We start from the raw sequence: 23,595 nt of genomic DNA, 5'->3' as shown, positions 1-23,595 counted from the left end.
TGAGCTCCCATCACCGAGCAGTATCCATGTGGCCAAAACTAGTTATTCATCACTGGCGTGCGTCACTTCCCATCTGGGTTTTGTGTGGGACACACAGATGCACACATGTACCCTTGCATGTGCACACATTTGTTCACTCCCAAGGGCCTAGATAGCATTTTGTGAAAAGCGGTGAAAATGACATCCTACAGTGGGCCCCCAGCTGCCGGCATTGAGCTAGGGATACAGTGGGGTCTCAGGACTTAGGAGCAGACCCTGTACTCAGAGGCCAGAGGAAGGTGTCTTGGATAAAACTGCTGCCTGGGGAAAGGGGGCTTGTCATTATTCTCCCTTTCCTGGCCTCTGAGTGGTGAGGGTGGTGGGGCGAGCTCACTTCTTTTGAAATGGACCACTGCCCAGTCACGGGGACCGGGGACCCAGGAGAGCCAGTGTTGCCCTGGATGTGACATGACTCAGTGTGACCAGTCCTCTCTGATCCTCTTGAAAATAAGAAGAGGGGCTCCTGGCTAGTGTAGCTGAGTTGGTTGAGTGCCTTCCCATGCACCGATTCCCCATTGGGGTACATGCTCCGTTGCAGGCGCCATCCCCAGTAGGGGGCGTGCAGGAGGCAGCCGATCAATGTTCCACTCTCTCATCAATGTTTCTTTCCCTCTCCCTTCCTCTCTCTCTCAAGTCAATAAAAACTTTAACAATAATAAGAAACAAAAGAAAAGAAGAGGGAATTGGGCTCAACCACACCTGGAACATCCAGGGCTCTTCCATCTCTAACATCTGAGAGTGCCATTGTCTGAGGGCTCTGCCTGCCCTCAGCCTCTCGCCTCAGCCGACCCCAGCATTTCTCCTTGGAGCTGCCATATTCCGGCTCCTACCTCATTCCCGTTTCTCTGGCCTAGATGGTTTCTCAGAGTTTGTGTCACTATTACAAATACCTACTGGTGCTATTGTGTGCTGGATCCTGAACCCAGAGAGTGAAGTGTGTTGGCTGACTGAGTCAGATATCCGCCTTCACCAAGCTTAGGTTCAAGGCAATGTCTGTCGCCAGGGGTTGGAGCTGGTGAGATGTGTAGAGTCCCGCTTCCCCCACTCCTGATTGCTTGTGCTGTCCGGGCCCAGGCTGCCTCTGATGTATGTGAGAAGCACTGGTTTAGTGAGATCTGGGGCGGGCTCAGATGCCTCTTCCATCCCTGCTGGGATGTGGTAAGTGGTGTGGGGCGGCGCACAGCTTCCTGGAGATCTGGCATCAGGACCCCGAGGGATTTCTGCCAAGGGTGGGCATGGGATGGAGAAACAGACCTAGCCTTTCTGCGAAGGGAACCATATACACAAAGTCTCAAGAGTGGGAAATATTCAAAACTGTGTTCGGCATCAGGGAGCCATCTAGGTTAACCCAAGTGTGTGGTGTGGATACAGGGGTCCAGCTGGAAAGGCAGGTGGGTAGAGCTCAGGACCGAAGGCCTGTTGAAGCCTTTGAACTTAGATGCGGTTTCTGCCTGATCAGGGCTGTGGCCGGAGTCAGAAAGATGCCTGAAAGTAGGTAGGCAAGGATTGAGGACGGAAGGGGCAGGGCAGGCGTTCCTGGGAGTAGCAAGGGCCCGCAGAGCCTTCGAGAGGCTGACATTCATCCCTGGGCAGTATGCTGCCTAAGGCAGTGTCTGGGGACCAGGGTCTCGGAGTTCTCCCTCAGTTTCTCATCTGTGGAATTGGGAAGGACAGATCCTGCTTCTCTGAGGGCCCTTTGTTCCCAGTGGTGGGTTAGGGCAGCCGGACAGGTGGTGGGACAGCTGTTCTGGGAAGCAGCTGCCAGCAAGGGGGCCCGGGCAACAGTTGGACCAAGAGCTCCCGGCCTCACAGCCCACCTGTGTCCCTTTCATGAGGGAGGGACCCTGGGAATTGGGGTGTGTGTATGTGTGTGTGTCCTTAGCAGTGACTTGTGCTGACCTCATGGGGCTAGGCCAGGCCCTCCTTTTTGCTCTCCTGCTTCCTCCCTCTCTCCCTTCTTTTTCTTTCCCTTCCCTTCCTCTCTCCTTCATTTCCTCTTTTTCTTTTTGTCTTCTCTTTCTTCCGCCTCTCCCTGTTTTCCCCACTGACTCTCCCTTTCTCTTGTCCAGATCCCTTGTGCTCCCACCACCCTCCCAGCCCCCTGCCTTCTGCCTTGGCAATAGGGAAATGGGGAAGGGACTGAGCCCTCTGGAGCCTCTGGAACAAGGCCCTTCTTCCTTGCCCCAGGCCTGTTCTCCCAAAGGGGGTCCTCAGGAGCAGACATCTCTGCCTTCCCTTCTGTGAAATGGATGCTGTGCCACTGCCACTTGGGAGAAAAAGCTAGGAAAGAGGAAAAAAGCTAGGAAGGCTGCTAAGTCAGCTTTCTGGTGAAGCTAAGGCTAAAGGAAAGGCTGGCAGTCCCAGGAGGCCAGGGCCTCAGCTGCGGCAGAGGTGGCCTAGGGGCTGGAAGACCAGGAAGAGTAAAATCACCCGGGGACCCGGTCTGGGCAAGAGGGACCTGGGTGACCTCATCCACATTTCAGTGAGACATCGATTAAGGCTGAGGGTGTGTCCCTGGGGTCCTTTGTGTTCAGGAGACTGCAGTTGGAGTGGGCCAGTCATGTGCCAGTCGCTGGGTTGCCATGGTTACCAGGGGATGCCCTGATCAGAGTGAGCACCAGGTTCTTTCTCCTCCCCTTCCCTGCTGTGAGGGGAGGGGCGATGGGTACCAAGACACACGCCTGGCAACAGCCAATGGGGGATGAGGAGCATGGTAGCCAGGGAACAGTAACCAAGGAACCATCGCCTTGGAATCTCCATGTCCCACCCGCTGGCTGAGTTGTAGGCTGCCAGGACCAGAGCTCCCAGGACGTGACACATGGACAGTGATTTCTACCCCACCCCCATTGTTTATTCCCCACCTAACCCAGGCGCCCCTCTACCAGGTCTCAGGGCGTCCCCCCTCCAGAAATGGTTCCTAGCCCTATTGTCAGGCAGTGAGTGCTGGGGCAGAGCCCCCTTCCCGTCCTGCCCCTTCTGTGTCCCTCCTCCTCCCTAGAGCTGTCCCCACCCAAAATTGGCAGCCTGGGCCTTGACAGTTCTAAGAACCACCACTCCCTCTCCCCAGGGCTCTGTACACATATGAGGATGGCTCAGATGACCTCAAGCTCGCAGCATCGGGAGGTAAGAATTCCAGCCATTCCTTTGCCTTCTCTCAGCCCTTCCTCCCCGCTCCTCTGGTTGTTTTCTTCCCCACCCGCTTGGCTGTAGGTCACCTGGCTCCTGGTCACCTCCTTGCCTGCATCCAGCAGACCCACACTTGTCCGGCAGGTGTCCTTCCTGATCATCCCTAAGCTCCCCAGGGTGGGAGGGAGGCAGCCTTGTTTCCTATTTGATAATGAGAAGACAGCCTCAGAGAGGAGGAGTCACACAGCTATGGGGAGGGGACCTGGTAGGGATGGCCCGGATCTCCCTCACTTTCTCTAGAGCCCAAAGGCTTTCTTTGACCTCACCAGGCACTAGTACGTCATGAGGATGTGTGAAGAACAAGCATTTCCTCAGTCCTACCCCGAATCAGGCCCTGGGGACTCAGAGGCAAAGCCAGTGCCTGCCTGCCACTCTTTCTCACACCAACACAGAACTCTGGGAGGGAACAAGGGGGGAGGGGCAGTGCCTGCAGAGCCCACAAATGGAGTCTTTCCTTTGGGTTCCAGGCCCTCGGTGGGGTAAGGGTTAGGAGATGGGAGTCCTGATGCCTCCTAATTCCTCCAGACGGGGGCTTGCAGGAACTCTCGGGCCACTTTGAAAACCAGAAGGTGATGTACGGCTTCTGCAGCGTCAAGGACTCCCAGGCTGCGCTGCCAAAATACGTGCTCATCAACTGGGTATGCAGCTGTGGGCTGGGAAGGAGGCTGAGACCCCAGAACAGTTACCCTCCACCCTCTGACACCTCTGGAGGGAACCCCACTCTACCCCTGGGAAGAGAGCCCAGGCCCTTCTTGTCCTTTCTTGTCCTTTCTCAAGCCCCTCTTTGTTGGCTACTTTGCAGGTTGGTGAAGATGTGCCTGATGCCCGAAAATGTGCTTGTGCCAGCCATGTGGCTAAGGTGGCTGAATTCTTCCAGGTGCGAGTCGGGGTGGGACCAGCCACCCAGGGTCTGTATGCTGATGGTGGTGATGGGAGGGAGCCATACTGCCTGAACACACCTTCTTGCTGCAGGGTGTCGATGTGATTGTGAATGCCAGCAGCGTGGAAGACATAGATGCGGGCGCCATCGGGCAGCGGCTTTCCAACGGCCTGGCACGGCTCTCCAGCCCTGTGCTGCACCGGCTGCGGCTGCGTGAGGATGAGAATGCGGAGCCGGTGGTCAGTGTGCCTGAGGCCAGCTGGCCCTGCCCAGCGCTCTCCTACTCCCGCCCTCTCAGTCCTCAGCCTTTTCTGGTAGGAACTCTAGGAGCTCTCAGCCTGCTCTCGGAGCTCATACCAGGCCATCTGACTCTGCAGGGCACCACCTACCAGAAGACTGACGCAGCTGTGGAGATGAAGCGGATTAACCGTGAGCAGTTCTGGGAGCAGGCTAAGGTGTGGACCCCAACCCCAGCCTGCAGGCTGAGCTGACCCGACCCCATGGGGTAGCCCTGGGATTCTCTCCAAGTCCCCCATCAATAGTGTGTTCCATCCCGTGTGCTCCCCCAGCTGAAAGAGTGAGACTTATGCCCAGGGGACTCATGTTTTCTCAGAACCCATACCTCACTGGCCCTGGGTTGGGGATGGCCTGGTGGGACAGGGCTCCACCCAGGCTCAGGGTCTACACTGCCTTGGCACGGGTGGCTGCAGAAGGAGGAGGAGCTGAGGAAGGAGGAGGAGCGGAAGAAGGCCCTGGACGAGAGACTCCGGTTTGAGCAAGAGCGGATGGAGCAGGAGCGGCAAGAGCAGGAGGAGCGGGAACGGCGCTACAGAGAGAGGGAACAGCAGATTGAAGAGCACAGGTGTGCCCAGCCCCGCCTGCTGCAGGCCCCACCCTGCCACAGGCAGGTCCTTGTGGCCCTCCGTAAGGGTGCATGCCCACTTAGGCTCACTTATCATTTCAGGAGGAAACAGCAGACTTTAGAAGCTGAGGAGGCCAAGAGGCGGTTAAATGAGCAGTCTATCTTTGTAAGTTCTTAACCAGGGCTTCCAGCCTCCTGGTCAGGGAAATGAGGGTGGGCCCTGTGCTCCCGGGCCTCTTGGGGAGATCGGTGGCTTGGAGACAGTGCTGGGTGTTCTGGGTACTGCTTTATGGGCTGCCATGAAGGGTCAGATCTGCCACTCAATCATGTGGGGTCTGGCCCCAGGCTAAGTAAAGCTTGGAGAAGCTTCTACTTTAGACTGAAAGAGGAAAATCTATCTTGACCCAGACCCTCACTGACCAGGCTCCCTTGCCCCCCCTCCCCACAAGGCTTGAGGGGCTCAGATGGATTAGACATGCTTTCTGCACTTAGGGCTGCAGACCTGGTCCCCCAACACTAGTGCTGAAGAGCCACACAAATGAATCTGGCTGGTGCTCTGAGCAATACACTGTGTGTGCAGTGTCTCCTTCAGAACAGCCCCTTGTTCCAGGGATGCTGTCTGAACCTTCAAACATTGGGGTGTCCCATAGGGCCTGTGGATTGGCCCTTTGAAAATCCTCATGCTTTGAATTAAGGTCATTCAGTGGTGCGATATAGTTCAGGACGGGAGGTGGGTGGTACTTGTCTGGATTGGGACTATGATGGGCAGATGTTGGGCCTTGGGGACCCAAAGGAGCTTCAGTGCCACATCCACAGGAGAAGACTGGGAGGGAGGGGGCAGGACACCCTGCAGGCATTGGCATTAAGTGGCTATCATAGGTCACCAGTCCCGCCAGCCTCTGGATGGGTGGAGGTAATGTGTAGTTGGTAAGCTCCAGCCTCATTCATTCAACAAACCCTTGCCACCACCTGCCTGTGCCAGGTGTTAAAAATATGGTGGTGAAGATGAACAAGATGAAATTAACCAAAGATTTTATTTTTAAAATACACATAACATGACATGTAACATCTTAGCCGTTTTTAAATATACAGTTTAGTGGCATTAAATACATTCACGTTGTACAAGCATCACTACGGTTTATCTCCAGAATTTTTTTCGTCTTCCCATACTTAAACTCTGTACTCATTAAACACTAACTCCCCGTTCTCCCCTCCCCCTAGCCCCTAGCAATCTACTTTGTCTCTATGCATTTGTCTTTTCTAGGTATCTCACGTGAGTGGAATCATACAGAATTTTTCCTTTGGTGACTGGCTTATTTCACTCGATATAATTTCTTCATGGTTCATCCATGTGTCAGAATGTCTCCTTCCTTTTTAAGGCTAATAATATTCCACTGTATATACCACATTTAGTTTGTCCATTCAGAGCAAGGGCTTTTTTTGAAAAAGCTTCTTTTTATAGGAAATTTCACACCCACAAAGTAGGAAGAATAGCATAGTGTCCCCTCTGAGCTGATCACTTATCTTGCACTAATTATCAACATTTCAGGCACAATCTTAAGGAACTTGCACCATTATTTGATAGTCCCATCTGACCCCTTCATGTGTGGCTCCTGTGATAGTGACAGTGGCTGTTCTAACAGGTCAGTGTAGTGGCCTTACAAGTCCAGGTCCTCTAGGAAGATCCCATGTGAGGAGCTTTGGAATTTAGAACTATAAAATGCTTCCTCTCTTCTGATAAGACTTGCATTTCTTGTCTGAGTTCCCTCTATGCCTGGGCTGCCGGGAGCTCCTGTATATCTGCAGATGCTCAGGCGCAGCAGCATCTTCTTCCTACCCACAGCCCTAACTTGTTTCTGTTTTTTTCACGTCGTTGGTAGGTGGAAAACCAACTCTGGTCTTTTTTTTTTTTTCTTTCTTCCCAAATGAAGCAGAGGAACCTAGGGAGGTTATACTGGCAGGGACAGAGTATCTGAAAAAGCTGGTTGGGTATACATTATGGGAAGGCAAGGAGACTGACTGGAGCCCAGTGGGCTGAGGAGCAGGGGAATTGGGGAAGGTAGAGCAAGGTCAGCGGAGTCTAGACTTCATTCCGGAAGACACGAAGTTGTTGAGTGACCACCCTCTTGAAGGGGGACACTGTGAAGGGCATTCTAATGCACCCTGTCGGTTATGCATGTGCTCAAAAACAGGAGCCCGGTTACTTCACCACCATACCTGCCGCTTTTTGTCCCCCCTCAGTCCCTCCTGCCCCATTTGCCACAGGAGCAGCAGGGGACACTATTAAGAGGCTTTGGTGTAGTGAATTCAATTGAGCAAACATGTGCCAACTCAACCTCATGCTGGCCACACACAGAGACCTGAGTTCTCATCCTGTGTCACCCGCAAAGGGTAGGGGACCTGACCCCAGAAACAGGAGGTTTCCGACACAGTGTAACCTGTGGTGTGTGCTTAGAACACCTGGTGGGGACCCAAAGAAGGAAAGGACCTGAATGGGCCAGGGACCTCCTCCCCAGGAGGCAGTGCCTAAGCTGAGGCCAGAAGCAGGAAGAGTTGGACCTGGGGCGGGGGTTGGGCGTCTGAGGAGAGAGAGGTTCCTCTCCCATACCAAGTGGTACATGGCATGCATGTTCCAGGGATGAAAACTATTATGTCATGCTGAGGACGTTAGGCCTGCATCTCAGGGTGTGTGGGCAAGTCAGGGTGGAAGGGGGCTGTTGGGGAGGTGACAGGGGGGAGGTCAGGCAGGGGAAGGGGACTGTGGGCCAAGTCAGGGGTGGAGGGAGGTTAATGAGGAAACCTCAGTCACGACGCTGAAATTCAGACAGCGCTATTGGCTAGATACTGGGGTAGGAGGTTTGAAAAAAGTTGGCTGCAAAGCAGGGCGTGCTCCTGGAAGACTGGGGATCTGGGGTGAAGGAGCAGGAGGAGCTGCGCTGGGTGCCCAGGCACCTGTCCAGGCTGGAGATGAGGTGGCTGAGGGCCTTGTGGATGGAGAGAAGGAGCTGTGTGATGTGGTAAAGGGAGCAGAGGTGCCACCTGCAAGCCTCTTCCTGCCAGATTATGGAGGAAACGTGGGGCTGTAAGAAGCAAGAGCTCCTGGTGGGGGTGCCCAGGACACTGTCCCTTTTTATCCCAGGGTGACCGGAGGGATGAAGAGGAAGAGACCCAGATGAAGAAGTCAGAATCGGAGGTAGAGGTGAGAGCTGGGGGACAGGGCGGTGAGTCCAGCAGGGAGTGCCTCAGCCTGGCCAGCCCAACTCTGACCCTTCCCTTGTGCCCCCAGGAGGCAGCGGCCATCATTGCCCAGCGGCCTGACAACCCACGGGAGTTCTTCAAGCAGCAGGAACGAGTCGCATCGGCCTCTGTGGGCAGCTGCGATGTACCCTCGCCCTTCAATCATAGACCAGGTAGTCCCAGGTCCCACCCCCATCTGACCCCCACTCAGGTTTTGGCCCTGAGCCTCTTTGACACTGTTTTTTGGAAGAGAAGCCTTGCCCAAGGACCCTTGGAGAAGGCAAGGTTGTTCATCAAGCCTGCTCTCACCCGCTGCCTCCCAGGTGGCAGGACTGAGAAGGCTGGGGAGGTGATGGTCAATGTTGGGCTTTGGCTGAGCAGTGGGCAGTGCTAGAGGCCATCTAGGCAGCTCTGGCATGGGCTAAGGCACGCCCCTGGCCGTAGGGAGTGGCCCTGCTGGGGTTAAACCAGGTCCAGCCTGAGGGCGGTGGTGCATGTGAGGCAGCCCTGGAGCCTGCACCCAGGTTCCCTGTCAGGGTTCTCATTGTAGCTTCTGCCTCCCCAGAAGCACCCTTCTGCTCCCTGTCTGCTGGTCTGAGTGTTTGACCCTGTGTGTGCTTGGCCTGTGCTGGGGTTTCAGGGGTGGGGCAGGCTGTCCATGGGTGTGTGTTTTGCAGGGGCTGGCTGTGTTGGGCAGGCTCCTTGCTTTTTGTGGCTGGTGCTTGAGGCTGTAGCCCAGCTTGGCTGAATGTGCGCCCTGGCCAAAGGCAGCTTGGATATCCAGGGCCAGCTCTGGGGGTGGGTGAGGCCTTGGGGCGGGGGTGGGGGAGACTGACCCTCTCTTGTCCTCTGTCTCTCTCTCTGTCTGTCTCTCTCGGCAGGTCGTCCGTACTGCCCTTTCATAAAGGCATCGGACAGTGGGCCTTCCTCCTCCTCCTCTTCCTCCTCCTCCCCTCCACGGACTCCCTTTCCCTATATCACCTGTCACCGCACCCCAAACCTCTCTTCCTCCCTCCCATGTAGGTAGCAGCCCCAGGCCTCGGCAGGGGGGTAAGAAGGGCCCCACTTCCCAGCAGCACCCCTGCCCTTACTCCCCAGCCTGACCACTGATCTCTGGTGTTTGTCCCCAGAGCAGGTACTGCCTGCCTCTTTTCCCTGGCCCTGAAGGGGCACTGACCCCCAGGGGCCTGGCTTATAGGGTCTGGAGTTGTGGTCTGGACCCTGGGGAGCCTGGGGAGCTCCAAGCCCCCCACCCAGACTCCAGAGAAGAGATGCTGGCCAGGCCCTGAGGTGTACAATCCTGGTCCCACCTGGCTTCTTGGCCCTCATTAACCGTGGGGGTTTGTTCCACAGGCAGCCACCTGGACAGCCACCGGAGGATGGCACCCACCCCCATCCCCACCCGGAGCCCATCTGACTCCAGCACAGCCTCCACCCCTGTCTCTGAGCAGATCGAGCGGGCCCTGGATGAGGTCACGTCCTCTCAGCCTCCACCACCACCACCACCACCTCCACAAACCGAAGGTAAGTGAGGGGCCCGAGCTGTACTGGGCCTCTCACCAGTCCCTGTGCTGAAAAACCCAGGCGGCCATGGTAACAACTCCCCAGGCACCTGGGCCACCCATCACCCAAACTGTACTGCCCTGGAGGTGGCTGTGGCAGGGAGGAGCCCTGGTGTGGCAGTCAGATCTACCCTCTGAGCCTCCGTGTCTCTCCATGGAGTAGGACTCAGGCCTTCCTCCCAAGGCTGCTGAGAGGCTTGCAGACACTAGGTAAAGGGGCAGCAGGGCCCAGTGGGTGCTGGAGGGTACTCTGCATGGAGCTATTAATGGAGGCCTTCTTCCCAGGAGGTCGTCAGATTTTCAGTGCATGACCGGGTAGGTAGTGTGCTTGTCCATGGCCTTCGATGGTGGAGCTGGTCACATCTGTCTCCTCCATTTGTTCTGTAACAGAGACCCAGGAGCCTGGCCCCGGCCTGGAGGGCGAAGGGACCAGCAAGGAGGCCAGAGCTGCAGCCCCTGAGGCCTGGGCTGGCCCCGTGGAGGAGTCCCCGCAGGCACGGGAGCCTCCCCAGGGGCAAGGCAGCCCCATAGAGGACTTTATGTTCATGGTGGCTCCTGAGCAGGCTGTCCTGGCTGCCCCTCTAGAGCCTGCCATAGCCAACACCACTGCAGCCGACACCCTGGCAGCTGCTGCCATTGAAACCGATGGCGTTGCTGCTGCTGACACCGCTGTTGCCAACACTGTCGCCCCCGCCACTGCCAGCCTCATTGACCTATGGCCTGACAATGGGGATGGCGCCTCTGCACCCCAGGCTGAGCCTAGCGCTCTGACAGCACCCTCAGGTGCCGAGGTCACTCTGGCGGAGGTGCCCCTGCTGGATGAGGGGGCTCAGGAGCCACTGCCACCAGCAGGTGAAGTCTGTGCCAGTCTCCTCAATTTTGATGAGCTGCCTGAGCCACCAGCCACCTTCTGTGACCCAGAGGAGGAAGTAGAAGGGGTGCCCCTGGCTGCTCCCCAGGCGCCTACTCCACCCTCTGCTCTAGAGGAGCTGGATCAGGAGCCGGAGCCTGAGCCCGAGCCGGAGCCTGAGCCGGAGCCCCACTTGCTGACCAATGGCGAGACCACCCAGAAGGAGGGGACTCAGGTAGGGCAGGGCCGCCTGGTGGTAGGGTTGGAAGTCAGGGCTTGAGAAGGGGGCTGACCCTGAGTGTTTTGGGCTTGCAGCAGTACCCCCTTTCTCTGTGACCCACATTATTAGGGGGAAGCTGTATTCCATTCCCCTTCCCTGGGCCAGCTCTGCTTTAATTCCCAAGTCAGGTGTCTGTTTTCTTGGTAACCATGGGTGGAATCACTGGTTGCTGGAGAAACTGTCCCAGGCCTGGTAGGTCAGCCCTAGTCTTGCAGGGTGGGGCCTCAGTAACCTGGTGCTTTCCTCTTCGCAGGCCAGTGAGGGGTACTTCAGCCAATCACAGGAGGAGGAGTTCGCCCAATCAGAAGATCTGTGTGCAAAGGCTCCGCCTCCTGTGTTCTACAATAAGCCTCCAGGTAGTGTGGGTATGGATGGTGGGTCAGAATTAGAATGGGGATGCTGGGTTTAAGTGTGGGCGGGCACAGCTCCCAGGGGATACAGCCGTGGATCTGCTGGCCATTTCCTTAACTGCCCTCTTTTCCCAACACCATAGAAATTGACATCACCTGCTGGGATGCAGACCCAGTCCCGGAAGAGGAGGAGGGCTTCGAGGGTGGCGATTAGCAGTGGCGCCCACCCTCAGGCTGTCCTTGCCAAGACCACCCACCTGCGCTGGCCTCTGCCCAGATGGCCCGCTGCGCCTGTACTCGAAGACGCTCCGCCTGGCACCCACTCCAGATTCCGGCCCTGTCCGGGGACTTGGCCGCTTCCTTGCCCAAAGGGCCTGACTTTTACAGCTTTTCTTTCTTTTTTTAAAAAAAAAGTTGATAGGAGACTTGTACAGTTGACTGGTTTTCCTCCCGTTGGTAGTTGAGATGTTGTTGCAAATTCCATCCCCTCCCCACCCGGTCCAGATTGTAGCGCTTAGCCCTCCCTGCTCACTCAGCTGGCCAGGGTGGAGGCCTCACCCTGTCTGGGGCCTGGTGAGGGGGGAGCTCTGGTGGGAAAATGTCCCCCACTTCTTTTCCTAGTTTTATGTTTCTTGGAAAAATATCACTTTGTATTCTTTGTCCAGGGCTTCAGATATTTTGCACGAATTTGAAAACATGGCAATAAATGGCTCGCGGGCTCTGGCTCCCTGGGACCCCCTCCCTGCCCGTCTCTTGACCTCTACCACCTGGCCCTAAGGAAGTAGCAGGCCCAGCTGGGGCAGCTCAGCTTCCCAGCCCTTTCCTGCCCCCTCCTGCTGGGCGGGTCCCAGGCTGGAGGCCTTAGGCCCGATTCAGGTCAGGGCTATGGGTGGGGCCCAGGGCTTGGGTGGCCCCTCTCCAACTTCTTTGCTTGGGTCCCTTTTTCACATTCAGTAACTGTTTTTTGGAAAGCACAAACTTCTGTAACGGGTCGTGCTCATGTCTGTTAATAAAGAAATCCAGATCCCTTTGGGCCTGCTGCTGGGCCGCCTGCCCTTGACCCCTTTTCCCAACTTGTCCCACCTCTAAGGCCACAGGGGCACCTCACTGTGATTTCATGGGCAGGGAAGAGGGGGTCTGAGGCTCTTGGGGGAAGCAGGCTGACCTCAGGTTTAGTTCTGCATCCTCCAGCCACTTAGCTGAAAAGCGCACTCAGCTTTCCTCCTGCCAAGGCCCAGGCACACCTGGCCACCAGAACCTTGGACGCAAGCAGTGGGTGTCCCCTCCGCTTGTACCAAACCAGATCACACACCTTTATTATCCTCAAAATGTAACAAATGGGGTAAGAAATCCCTCCCACCCCCCGCAGTCCAAGGGAAGTATTTAAAAAGCCTCTCAGTCAGGCCAGGAGTCTACTGTTGGGGCTCGGGTCGCCGGGCACCCCTCTATACGGCTGTAGTCCTCCCAAACAAGGGGATGGAGACCGGCAGGCGCCAAGCTCCGGGCTCCAGCGGCTCACGGCTGCTGAGCTCCGAGTCGGTCCAGCTGGGGAAGACCCGGCGGCCTCGGTCCGCCTGCAGGCAGAGCGCGGGGCAGGGCGCCGCGGGCCGCGGGGCGCTAGGCAGGTGCAGCGCCGACGTGTAGCCTCGGTCCAGGAACAGCGGCTTATAACTGGGCGGCGGCTGCTCCTGTTTCTCTGCGCTGTCGCGGCGGCTCAGAAAGGGCGTGACGATCTTGCGGTAGAGGCCGCGGGTGTCCGTGAGCACCTCACTGTAGGGCGGCGGCGGCTCGGCCATCAGCACCGCCTCTTCGTAGCACGGAGGCTTGGACATGTCCGATTCCGCTGTGGAGTGGGAAGCGGTCCGAAGGTGTGAGACCACCCGTCTCCAGCCTCCCGCAGAAACCTTAGCCAAGTCTCCAGCCTCCCGCAGAAACCTTAGCCAACGCCAGGCCCAGCCCGCGCCCTCCTCGGTTGGGGCCACCGGTCCAGTGAAGACCACGAGTCCGCCCGCGGCCGAGGCCCCGCCCATCCCGATCGCTCCGGCCTAGGTCGGCACTTACCTTGGCGCGGGTAGCTCCAGGGCCGGGGCGGAACGGAGAGGTGCGGCGGCTGCGGGTGCGGCAGTGCGTGGTGGTGTGCGTGCGGATGCGCGTGGGGCTGTGCCGGCCCGTGATGCAGCAGCGGGTGCACGTGCACGTGTTGGTGCGCGTGCGCCGGCGCTTCCAGGCGGCCGCGGTGCGGTGGTGGCGGAGGCGCGAGGCCCGGGGGGCTCCCGGCCAGGCTACCCTCGAGCTCGAGGGGCTCCAACTCGAGGACGCGCAGGTTCTGCTCACGCAGTCGCTCCTCCTGGCGCCGTTTGAGGCGGCGGCGCAGGAAGCTGCAGAAGCAGCACAGGAGGACGATGAGCCCCCAGATAAGCCAGAAACCAGCGAAGCACGTTAGGAACGTGTAGGTGCCCTGGGACATAACCATGGCGGCGGCGCGGGCGGCGGGTCCTCGGCAGCTTCACTGGACACTGGGCTCCTCTACGTGGCCCCGGGCCCGCGCCACGCTCCCAGGAGCCGCCAGCGTCACTTGGGGACCTGCGGCCGGGGGCTGCCTGCGGCGAGGCTCAAGTCCTGCGCGCGCCGGCGGGGGGCAGCAGTATCGGTGCCCGCTCCTTCCCATGGTGCCGGCGGGCGAGCGGGCAGGCCTCACCCGGGGCCGCGCGGGACCTATGGGACAGACATAAGGCGCGGTGAAGGCGCGCTGCAGCCCCCGACGACTTCCCTGCCGGTGCCCTGTGCAGTCCCGGGGATGCCTCCTTTGCCGGAACCCCCACACTCCCCGGGGCGGTGACGTCACCGACGAGGGTGACGTCACACCTCGAGGTTTCCCCGGTAGGGTTTTCCCGGGTCTGAGATTCGGCCGTTGCGGCTGAGCCGAGGGAACGCCAGGCAGGCCAGCAGGGGGCGCGCGAAGGCCAGACTCGGCCTCTGCGCAACGGAGATTCGCCCGCCACCCGCACCCCCTGGGCACCGCTTGGTTGCTTGGCGGCGGGGAAAGGGTGGCCCACCTTCTAGAGCCACACAACCAACCACAGGCGCCTGTCTTCAGCCCTATGCATATGTCTAGCAGCCCCAGGCGCTCTAGGTCTTGTACCCGCTCCCACCGCTGGCTGCCAAAGCATGGAACATCCCAGCCCGCACCGCGACCTCCCGATGGTCGCCGTTGTCATAGCGGGAGCTCGGGCGGGTAGTTCCCGCTGCATCTATCTGCCTTTGTCCGCGCCGAATACCCTCCCAGCGTGAGCTGTTCCCTCTTCCTTTCCTCTATGTGCCTCCACCCGCCCGATCCCAGTTTCTTCACCTCCTACTCCTGTTTAGTCCCACTTGGCCCTGCCCTTCTAGCTCCAGGACATTGGGTCGCTTCCCCTCAATTCCTTTCCCTTTCCCCAGAGGGGAGGAAAAGTCTTTAGTACCACCTGGTCCCGCATCACTCCAGATGGGCCCCTCTCCTCCCAACTCCTCTCCACAGCCAGGGTTGGGAGGGGAACCTTGCATCCTAAGAGGTATGTGGGAGGGGACCCTGATGGCAGAGTGACAGATGGCAGGCGACTGTTCATCACCTCCGCAGAACAGAAATGAGCCCTTCTTGAATGCCTTTTACTCAGGGGCTTTCATATACCACCCTTTGGGGTAACTGTAATTATTCCTATTTTAAAGATAAGGAAGGGGGAAGCAATTAGCTGTATAGATAGCAGGTGGCCGTGCTGTAATTTAAATCCAAGCCTGACTACAACACCCTAGCCTGGGGTGGAAGAGTGCTGCCTGAGCTATGTTGTGAGGCCTCTCCCAGGAGCCCCATGGACACCCCTATCCTCAACATGTCCAAGGAACACATCCAGCTTTGGGGGCCATGGTGGGCCTGAGCCCCAACCTGGGGGCTCCACATCAAGCCATCTCAGACTGGTCTGGCAGTAAGCTGGGGGGAAGCCAGGGCACAGGCCACCCCAAGAGGGCTCTTGTCAGACGAAACAGCTGCCTGTGCCATGTGCCACTTGGTGCCTGTGCCAGTCCCGTTACCCTGGGCCTGCATTCCGGAACAGACAATGGCAGGAACAATGGTTCCACCCACCCCCTCCACAGCCCTGCCATGAGGCTGCCATGGCGACGCAGCCCTGATAAAAACACGATGCTGCCAGTCACTGGGAGTTAAATAAATCCGTTGTTCTCCTTTTCCTGAGCCCACAGGAATTTTCAGGAATGCTCTGAGGAAGTTGATACTAACTAGGGGGCCCCTTGGCCTGCAGAGCAAGAACAGCTCTGGGTCAGAAAAGGCACTTCTGTAGCTGGAGGTGATGTCTAGCTGAATTTAGAAATAGAACTAGCTACCAAGGCCTGTCTACTGTGTGTCAGGCCTTGTTCTAGGCTCTTTTCATGCAGAATCTTGTGTGATCTTCACCAGCACTTTCTCATGGGGGTGGGAGTCCATCTGATAGATGAGACCAGCTCAGACAGGGAAATGAACTTGCTCCAAGTCACAAAGCTAATAAGGGGGGGGGGGGGGGGATCTAAGATTTAGCCCGAGTCTGAATGCAAAGTCTGTATGAAAAGCCTGGTGCGTGTGCACCTGTACATGAGGACTTGGAAGCCACAGGGACACTGGCCAGCTTGTAGCCAAAATGTGCCTTCCTGATCCTTCCCATCAAGGCCCTGGCTCTTTTGGCCCTCAGCCCACAGCTCAAGAGTGGGAAAAGGCTACATGGTGGAGGAGAAATTGATGGCAGCTCCAGGTTAACCAGGAAAAAAGGACAGAGACCCTGCCCTCAGGAGCCCAGTGCAGCTGGCTGGGCACTAGAACAGACTGGGGCAGGCCAAGACCAGCTGAGTGCCATTGTGGCCCCTCAGCCAGGAGGCAGGAACCACTGCTGCATTTTAGACGAGGCCACTGTGTGTCCATGAGAGGAAGTCTTACAGCTGAGCTGACCCTCTGGCACCAAGGCTCAGTTTTAGTGCGTGAGACCCTGCCTGAGGCCTGGTTCCTGCCCAGTATCTTCTCAGTCCATCTCATCTCACCCATAGTAGGTGCTCAATCCATCATCATCAGGACATCCTTGCAGGCCTTTCCAAATTCACTTCCTGACCAGGCCACGCTGCTCAAAGGCTCCCAAGCTGCCCCTTGCTCCTTGGGCCTCTGTCATGCTTCCAGCAGACCTGCTGTGGCCTCTTGTACACAGCCAGTGACCTTCCCCAGCCTCTCCAGACTGTTCATACCAAATCCCTGCTCTGTGTCTGCCTCTGGCTGTGCTAGGAGTAGTGCGTTCAGATGGACTCATCCTTAAGTCTGTCATTTTATGATTTGTTTCGTTTCCTCTTTCTCTTTTCTTACCTTTTTTTGCAGGTTATTTGAACATTTTTTTAGGATTCCATCTTGATTTATTTGTAGAGTTTGTGAGCACACTGGATTGCACAGTTTTCTGAGGCCACATGCTCACTGGCAGCACAGCAGGGAGTAACAGAGAGACCCAGGGCAGTGAGTTTCTTAACTCAGTGTCGCCTCAGTGTCCTCCTCAATGACCACGGTGAAGATGGAGCTAATTTGTGCAAAGGGCTTGGAGACGCTCAACAAATGTGAGTGCTTTTCAAGGCTTCTGAGCTGGGGATGCCGAGATGTGAGTGTCCCCAAGGTGTTCCTGCCCAAGGGCTGGATCCCACAGGTCGTTCTCGCAGTCATCCCGAGAACTGTTAGCACTTTTCCCATTTGACAGATGAGAACACTTGGCTCAAAGAGATTAAATGACACCCAAGGTCACCTAGATGTCTCATTCTGGACCTACTGTACCCCTGTAGGTTGAAGAACCCCGGCTCCCAACTTCAGACCCCAAAGATCTGCTACTGGGTCCTTTATCTCAGCAAAGGGCCCACCAGTTACTCTATCCACTAAATCCTGTTGTTTTCACCCTCAGTGTAGTGTGTGTTCATCTGTCCACTTCCTTTGGTTCCCCTGCCACTGTCTTGGCCAGGCTACCAGCATCTCTCACGTAGGCCCCTATTACCATGGTTGCCACCACTGTCTCTACTTCTGTGCTGTGTTCCTGCCCAGCCTACCCACTCTCCACATTGCCCATTTTCCCAGGGCCCTCTCTGGCCTGAACCCTCCAACAACTCCCCACTGTCTCAGGAGACAGTCCAGCTCTTTAACACAGTGAGATGGGAACCTCTCAAACTGGAGTAAGCATCAGAGCCACATAGAGAGCTTGTTAAAACAGAGTACTGGGCTCCGGCCCCAGCTCTGGGATGGGGGCCTGAGAGTTTGCATTTCTAACAAATTCCCAGCAAGTGCTGGTGTTGCTGGTCCAGGGAACACACTTTGAGAACCACTAACCTAGATCATGGCCTCTGAGATGAGCTCCTGCCAAGATCTCTTCAGCCTTACCTCTCAGGGCTCCATTCTGCACTGCCTACAGTTCTGCTTTCTCTCTCCAAGGGGCCTGTAATACATCCTCACTGTTCTTGCCCCAGCACTCACTACTCAGCTTCACGACCTCACTTGTCACTTCCCTGGACAAGTCAGCCCTGAGCCACCTCACCCCCCGGATGGATAAGAAGCCCAATGATATAACAGTGTTCTATAGGCCTATGTCCAACACCAGAGCTGCATCTGTCCTTATCACCTGGTACACAGTAGCTAAAAAATCACTTGCTGAAGGAGTGACTGGAGGTGTCCGGTTACCTATTTGGTCTTTTAGCTGCAGGGACAAGGAATGCCTCAAGAGCTGGGTCTGCAGCCAATTCATTCCTGGGGAATGTCGGCCATTCATCAAAATGTCACAGAGAGAGGCTATCACCCAGCTCTTGGTCCTTGCAGGTTGTTTTATAAGCAAGCTGAGGACCATACGTCTCTGTCCTCATAGAGGAAATATGCATGGAAGCATTTGCCACTCTCTGCTGTGGGTAGAGGAAACCCCAAGCAGTTGGGGTTCTGGGTCATGAGGTTCCTTGCATGTGAGGCCAAAGGTACCAATCAAGTGAAGGGACAGGGACTCAGACCAGGGGACAGAGGAGAGAGGGAGCAGAGTGTGTGTGAGGAGTGAGGATGGGGTGGAAGCCGGTGGCTGCAGGGGGTAGTGGCCAGTAGAAGAGGGTAAACGGGGGATAAAAGGTGATGGAAGGAGATCAGACTTTGGATGGTGAACACATAATATACGGATGGTGTATTATAGAATTGTACACTTGAAACCTATATAATTTTATTAACTAATGTAACTCCAATAATTCAATAAAAAAGAAAGTTAAAAATGCTTTATAGCAAAAAAAGAAAAGAAAAGAAAAGAAAAGAGGCTGCTAACATGTCCTGCGTGCCCTTGCACATGCCAGGCTCACTGCTAGCCTCTTTATGTTCAGTATCTCAGTGACACCCAGAGGGTGGCTGCTGCCATCCCCATTCTACAGACAAGAAGCTGGGGCTGCCTTAGGCCCACACTGTGAAGTCCAGTGACTGCAAAGTCCACTGGCCTGGCAAGAAGGCACTGGTGACATTTTTACACTCCTCTCACACCAAGACAGATGAACTCAGGCCAGAGAGAAATGATGGGAATTGTCCCAGCTGCCAAAGTCAGCCAAGCATGGAGCTGGCCACAACCTCCTTTCCAGCTAGGCCAGCTACTAGCTTGGCACCAGTACCTGTAGGTAGCATCTCTGTGGCCTAACCATGGTACTGGGCCATGAACCCCAGGCTTGGTAACTGCAAATGGGACAACAGAGACAGGAGCCCCAGGAGGCTTGTGGGCACAGAGGCCTTACTTAGGTCAGTATCTACTATACTCACATTTGTCCCTCCAAGGGAGTTGACTACAAATTGGGGGATGAAGGGGGAGATGAGGATCCATTCTTTCTGAGGGGCGGCCTGGTGTGACACACAGAGCATTGTTGGGGGAGCCCTGAGTTCAAATCCTGCTTCTTCCCTGCCCTGCCCTGCTGGGTTCGTGTGACCCTATGCCAGCTATCCTCATGCCTGAGCTGAAGACTCTTCACCTGTAGGACAGGGACGATGAAGCCTGCCTGGCAGCACAATGGAGGACACAACTGATGAGGGAGGTGAAAATACTTCAAGACCAGAGTACATAGCTGCATGTGACAAACCAAATGCCAGCATCTTGCAGCCTCAAGAGGCTCATATGTGGAAACCACACCATGGTGCTACATCTACACAAGCCTGGCATGGTCTGGCAAAAAGTGCCATCACTTTACTGTGGGCCAGAGGTCTCAGCTCGTGACTCACAGGCTGAACAAGGTTCATGGATGTGTTTTGTTGGTCCACAATCAATTTTTAAAAAATATTTAGTTGCCAACATTTAAAAACCAGGAGTTTTTACATGAAAGTCTGGATTTTTGCCTCATCTTGAAAATTGGACAGTCTGGTCATACCTAGTCCACATTCTCACATGGTGACGTTGACTGCAGCTGAGTAGCTCCCTGGCACTCCCTACTCTGGGCCCTCAGGGCATTTGGGTCTCCAACCACTGAGCTAGACTGAACACCCACAAGGGCCAGCACGACATAGGTCATTCTTTGCTAAATTCCTTCTCCCACAGCTGCTATGTGATCAGGCCAAAAACTAAGAACTAGAACCTTGGGAGGTTCCCAGGATACTGAGGCAAACCTCACTGCTTGGTCTTCCCCAGAGAGAGAAAATGGAGGGAGGGTGGGTGGGAGCCAGCCTGGCAGCAGACCAGTCCTGTGGAGCATCTCAGGGAGCAAAATCTGGCTATTTCTGGAAGAAGGTGCACCAAGGCAGGAAAGACCGCATTTGCTCGCTGGAGGAATGTGAAAGAAGGCTAAGGATGTTCCTCTAGAAAGCTCCACAGTTCTTTCCTGCCTGGCTCACAAGAGATGTGTAGCAGGCAGAGGGGTGATGCCAGCAGAACCAGCCCTGGAAACCTAGCTCCACTCTGACTGGTTGTGTGACCTTGGGCAAGTCACTGCCTCCCTGAGCCTCAGGAATCTTCAATGCTACAATGGGGGTAATAAACTTACCTTGCAAAACTGTTGTAAGGATCAGGAATAATGGATGCAGAGCCCTCACCCCCGAGCAGAAAGAGAATGAAAAGGGCCTGTGAATCATTCCAGAGGCCTACTGTCTGTGGGAAGGAGACTTGGGCCTGGCTCAGGGCACCACTCATCCATGGACATCTATGCCAACGTCTCAATGCCCAGGGTAATGGTCACTTCTGGTGCCCAGGACACCACCCTGGGTGGGAAGGGAAAGCCAGGGGTGGCGGTTGTGGTCGAGGCCTGTGGTCAGTAGGGGATGGCATCTGCTGAGTCAGACCCAGGAGAGCTGGCTGGAGGGCCATTTCTCTCCCCAGCACATTGACACTGAGGGGAGGTTGGGACGGGAGCCAGAGGTCATTTCCTCTGACTCTGCTGCCATTCTCTGTCCAGAGGAGCTCCCTGGGTCAGGGCATCTCCATGTGGCACTGGCCAGCCTGCGGCCAACCTGCATGCCACCCAGCACAGTTTGGGCTTTGTGCTCAGACAAGATAGGGGCACTTGTGATCCAGACAATAGGCTGGGGTGCTCCCATCTGGCCCGGGTCAGCAAAGTCCTTTCCTCTGCCCCTGCACACGCTGCTCCCACCCCTCCCTGCAGAAAGGTGGCTTGGAATGAGTAGTACAGACCCACCACCGGCCCAAGCCACCTTTGGCACATGCCCTGGCCAGGAGGACGAGAGATTCGAGCTTCTGTCCTCTCCCCTGGTAAGAAACATCATCCTTGGGGTACCCAGCTCGGGTTGGGCCATTTCAAAGGCAGGTGGGGGTGGTGGCAGTGGGGGTGGCGGGATCCGGATCCAGCTTCCATGCCTCTTCCTGCCAGGGCTCCCCTACCTTTGCCACCCCAGGGGCCCCGCTGCGACGACTGCAGCCACGTGGGAGCCAAATCTTGCTCCAAGGTGCGCTCACCCCCACCCCCACCCTCGACGGGTTGTGGAGGCAGGCACACCCAAACGGGCCAGAGGGGAGAAGTCCCCCGCCCCAACCGTGAAAGGGTAGTCCCCGCATCCCCTCTCCTCCTGTGCCCGGGGGCTGAGGCCCCGCATGGGGTGGGGGAGGGCTGGGAGAGGGTGTCGCCGCCCCACAGTCGCGTTACCGAGGAGCGAAACCCCGTTGCTGTGACAACCGTTTCCAAGCGAACCAGTGGCTGCTCGCGCCCCGCTCCGGCTCCCTCGCTCACTGGCGCCCTCCCTCTCCTTCCCTCCCTCCCTGCCGTGGGGGCTGGGAGAGGGGCTGGCCGGGGCCGGGGTCCAAGGCGGCGACCCGGGCCCGGGCGCGGAGCCGTCCGCGGGAAGCGGGGTGGCCCCGGGACTGTCTTCCGCCCGCACTGCATGCCCACCGGCTCGCTGCCGCCGCCGCGGTACTCACGGGCCCAGGCATCCTCCTCGAGCTCGTCCTCCTGGCTCCGGGAGAGCGGCGCGGGCCCCGCGGACAGAGCCTCCGGCCGGGGGGAGGCGACAGCAGCCCCAGGAAGCGGACTGTGGCAGCGAAGGCGGCTCCGAGCGAGGGGCTGGAGCCGCGGGGCGCGCGCACGGACGCGTACACGGCGCGTCCTGAGCCCGGCGTGCGCGCGCGCGGCCGCCAGCCGCGGGCCCCTGCCCCCCACACCGCGCGGCGGAGGAGACAGTCCCGGGAGCCAAAGGCGGAGGATCGCACCCACCTGCCGAGCCGGGCTCCCCTGGCACAGGGAATGCGCTCGCCACGCCGCACACCTAGCAACAGGCTTTCTGGGCCTGGCATATGCAGGCAAACCCAGTGCACACCATCAGCCGAGCACACGGGATGCTCAGCCAAGCAGCTGAGGTCTAGACACCACACACACCCACCCCGCAGCCCGGAAAGCAGACGCACGTCCAGGCCCTGGCCATATACTGACAGGCTCTGCACGCTTGCAGTGGGCAGGGGTTGGAGCAGGCAGGTACCCCAGTGTGGCGCCAACCATGAATTCACGGCCTCAAGGCCGCTCCCACTGTGTCTCCAGCAAGCCTACATCACCACAGGCCTACTTAGAAATGGCAGCAGAACCCAGTGCTTGATCCATAGCGCTGGATTCCATGGACCTTGCTCATCCCCAGCAACAGAATTGAGCCCTAGTGATGGCCTCACTGTTTAGGCTGAGCCAGAACCTGGCCGTCTTACGACTCTTAGGTTCTCTATTTGGGGGGTTGGCGGGTGGGGGTGGGGGGGTGGGGAGGAATCATTGTGTCCCAGGGATGTCATCATGGTGGACCCATTAACCCAAGTGCCCTACTCTCCGGATGCACAGTGGGCAGGTTTCCAGTCTGGTTATTCAGATTCCTTGGGTTTATGTCAGCAATGCAGACATGAACATGATTGTAGCATCTTCCTTCTGGGAGAATCGGGTCTGCGACTAAGGCCCTGGAGCCGCCCCAGTCTGGTTCTTCCTGTCAATCAGCCCCCCCCCCATCCTTTCTTTAAAAGACAAAAACACTTTCTACCTTGCAACCAAAGATCCCCAACAGCCCCACCTGTCACACAGCTCTAGGTGTGTGATATGTATGTGCAGTGGGTGCAAACCCGGCCCCATTGAAACCACATGGACTGAGTGGAGAGTTTCCCAAAGGAAACTTGGGGTGCTTTTGTACATGCTGGGCAGGCACTCTTCCACTGCCTCCCAGATGAGACCCCACAACATTACTGCTTCCAAAGCCATACATGGCTGTCTCTCACTGACCTCAGCTCCAGGCACTCCCTTCTTCCACACCTCACCCACCCACCTCATGTTTAGCCATCTTAAACCACTAGAGGCCTAGACCAGTGGTTGGCAAACTCATTCATCAACAGAGCCAAATATCAACAGTATAACGATTGAAATTTCTTTTGAGAGCCAAATTTTTTAAACTTAAACTATATAGGTAGGTACATTGTTATTAACCTAATTAGGGTACTCCTAAGGCTTAGGAAGAGCCACACTCAAGGGGCTGAAGAGCCGCAGTTTGCCGACCACGGCCCTAGACTATCCAGATACATCTGGTCCTGTGTGCTGGAGGGCACCAACTCTGACACCTTTGTAGCCAAAGGGCCTTCCCTCCCTAGTCCCAGCCCTGCCAGCTCTTGAATGATTTCTGCCACCTGCTCACACTGGCTCCCACTATTCCCATGTCTGCCTCCTTACCAGACTGAGCTCCAAGCTTATCTTCGAGTCCCCAGCTCCCTCTCAGAGCAGATGAGCTTAGGAAGACTTGTTGGGAAGTGATTCCAAATTTCCTCTGCCAATGGTGCACTGTGAGCTTTAAGGTAAGCTGAACCCTAGCCAAGAAGTTTCCTGGATGCTTCCCTATCCCAAGGGGAAG

At 56.8% G+C, this 23,595-nt stretch overlaps 2 protein-coding genes across 2 annotated transcripts; one reads left to right on the top strand and one right to left on the bottom strand.

Moving 5' to 3' along the window:
• Positions 1 to 2,749: 2,749 nt before the first annotated feature.
• DBN1 (drebrin 1) lies at positions 2,750 to 12,276 on the top strand. Its single transcript, XM_014454695.2, has 14 exons — positions 2,750 to 2,766; positions 3,107 to 3,162; positions 3,751 to 3,863; positions 4,028 to 4,102; positions 4,198 to 4,344; positions 4,483 to 4,560; positions 4,816 to 4,967; positions 5,070 to 5,133; positions 8,107 to 8,166; positions 8,254 to 8,377; positions 9,558 to 9,728; positions 10,157 to 10,851; positions 11,150 to 11,252; positions 11,390 to 12,276. The coding sequence occupies exons 1-14, from the start codon at positions 2,750 to 2,752 to the stop codon at positions 11,458 to 11,460; spliced, it is 1,926 nt and encodes a 641-aa protein (XP_014310181.2). The 3' UTR covers positions 11,461 to 12,276.
• Positions 12,277 to 12,535: 259 nt separating this feature from the next.
• Positions 12,536 to 21,812, bottom strand: PRR7 (proline rich 7, synaptic). Its single transcript, XM_006081622.1, has 3 exons — positions 21,650 to 21,812; positions 13,308 to 13,961; positions 12,536 to 13,089 (listed from the first exon to the last, which is right to left on the bottom strand). Exons 2-3 carry the CDS (start codon positions 13,717 to 13,719, stop codon positions 12,692 to 12,694), a joined length of 810 nt encoding a protein of 269 aa, XP_006081684.1. The 5' UTR covers positions 13,720 to 13,961; positions 21,650 to 21,812; the 3' UTR covers positions 12,536 to 12,691.
• Between the last annotated feature and the right edge of the window lie 1,783 nt (positions 21,813 to 23,595).

This window comes from Myotis lucifugus, unplaced genomic scaffold (genome assembly GCF_000147115.1).
Source record: "Myotis lucifugus unplaced genomic scaffold, Myoluc2.0 scaffold_1, whole genome shotgun sequence".
Classification (NCBI taxonomy): Eukaryota; Metazoa; Chordata; class Mammalia; order Chiroptera; family Vespertilionidae; genus Myotis; species Myotis lucifugus.
This window is presented reverse-complemented; position numbering and strand designations above follow the sequence as displayed.

What these genes read in the sequence shown, in the direction of transcription:
- DBN1 (XM_014454695.2), top strand. An exon ending in AGGTGGCTGAATTCTTCCAG is followed by an intron (nt 4,103 to 4,197) that starts GTGCGAGTCGGG and finishes TTCTTGCTGCAG; the next exon opens with GGTGTCGATGTGATTGTGAA. An exon ending in ACCACCTCCACAAACCGAAG is followed by an intron (nt 9,729 to 10,156) that starts GTAAGTGAGGGG and finishes GTTCTGTAACAG; the next exon opens with AGACCCAGGAGCCTGGCCCC.
- PRR7 (XM_006081622.1), bottom strand. Translation starts at nt 13,719, where the DNA reads ATGGTTATGTCCCAGGGCACCTACACGTTCCTAACGTGCTTCGCTGGT. An exon ending in CTGGAGCTACCCGCGCCAAG is followed by an intron (nt 13,090 to 13,307) that starts GTAAGTGCCGAC and finishes CCCACTCCACAG; the next exon opens with CGGAATCGGACATGTCCAAG.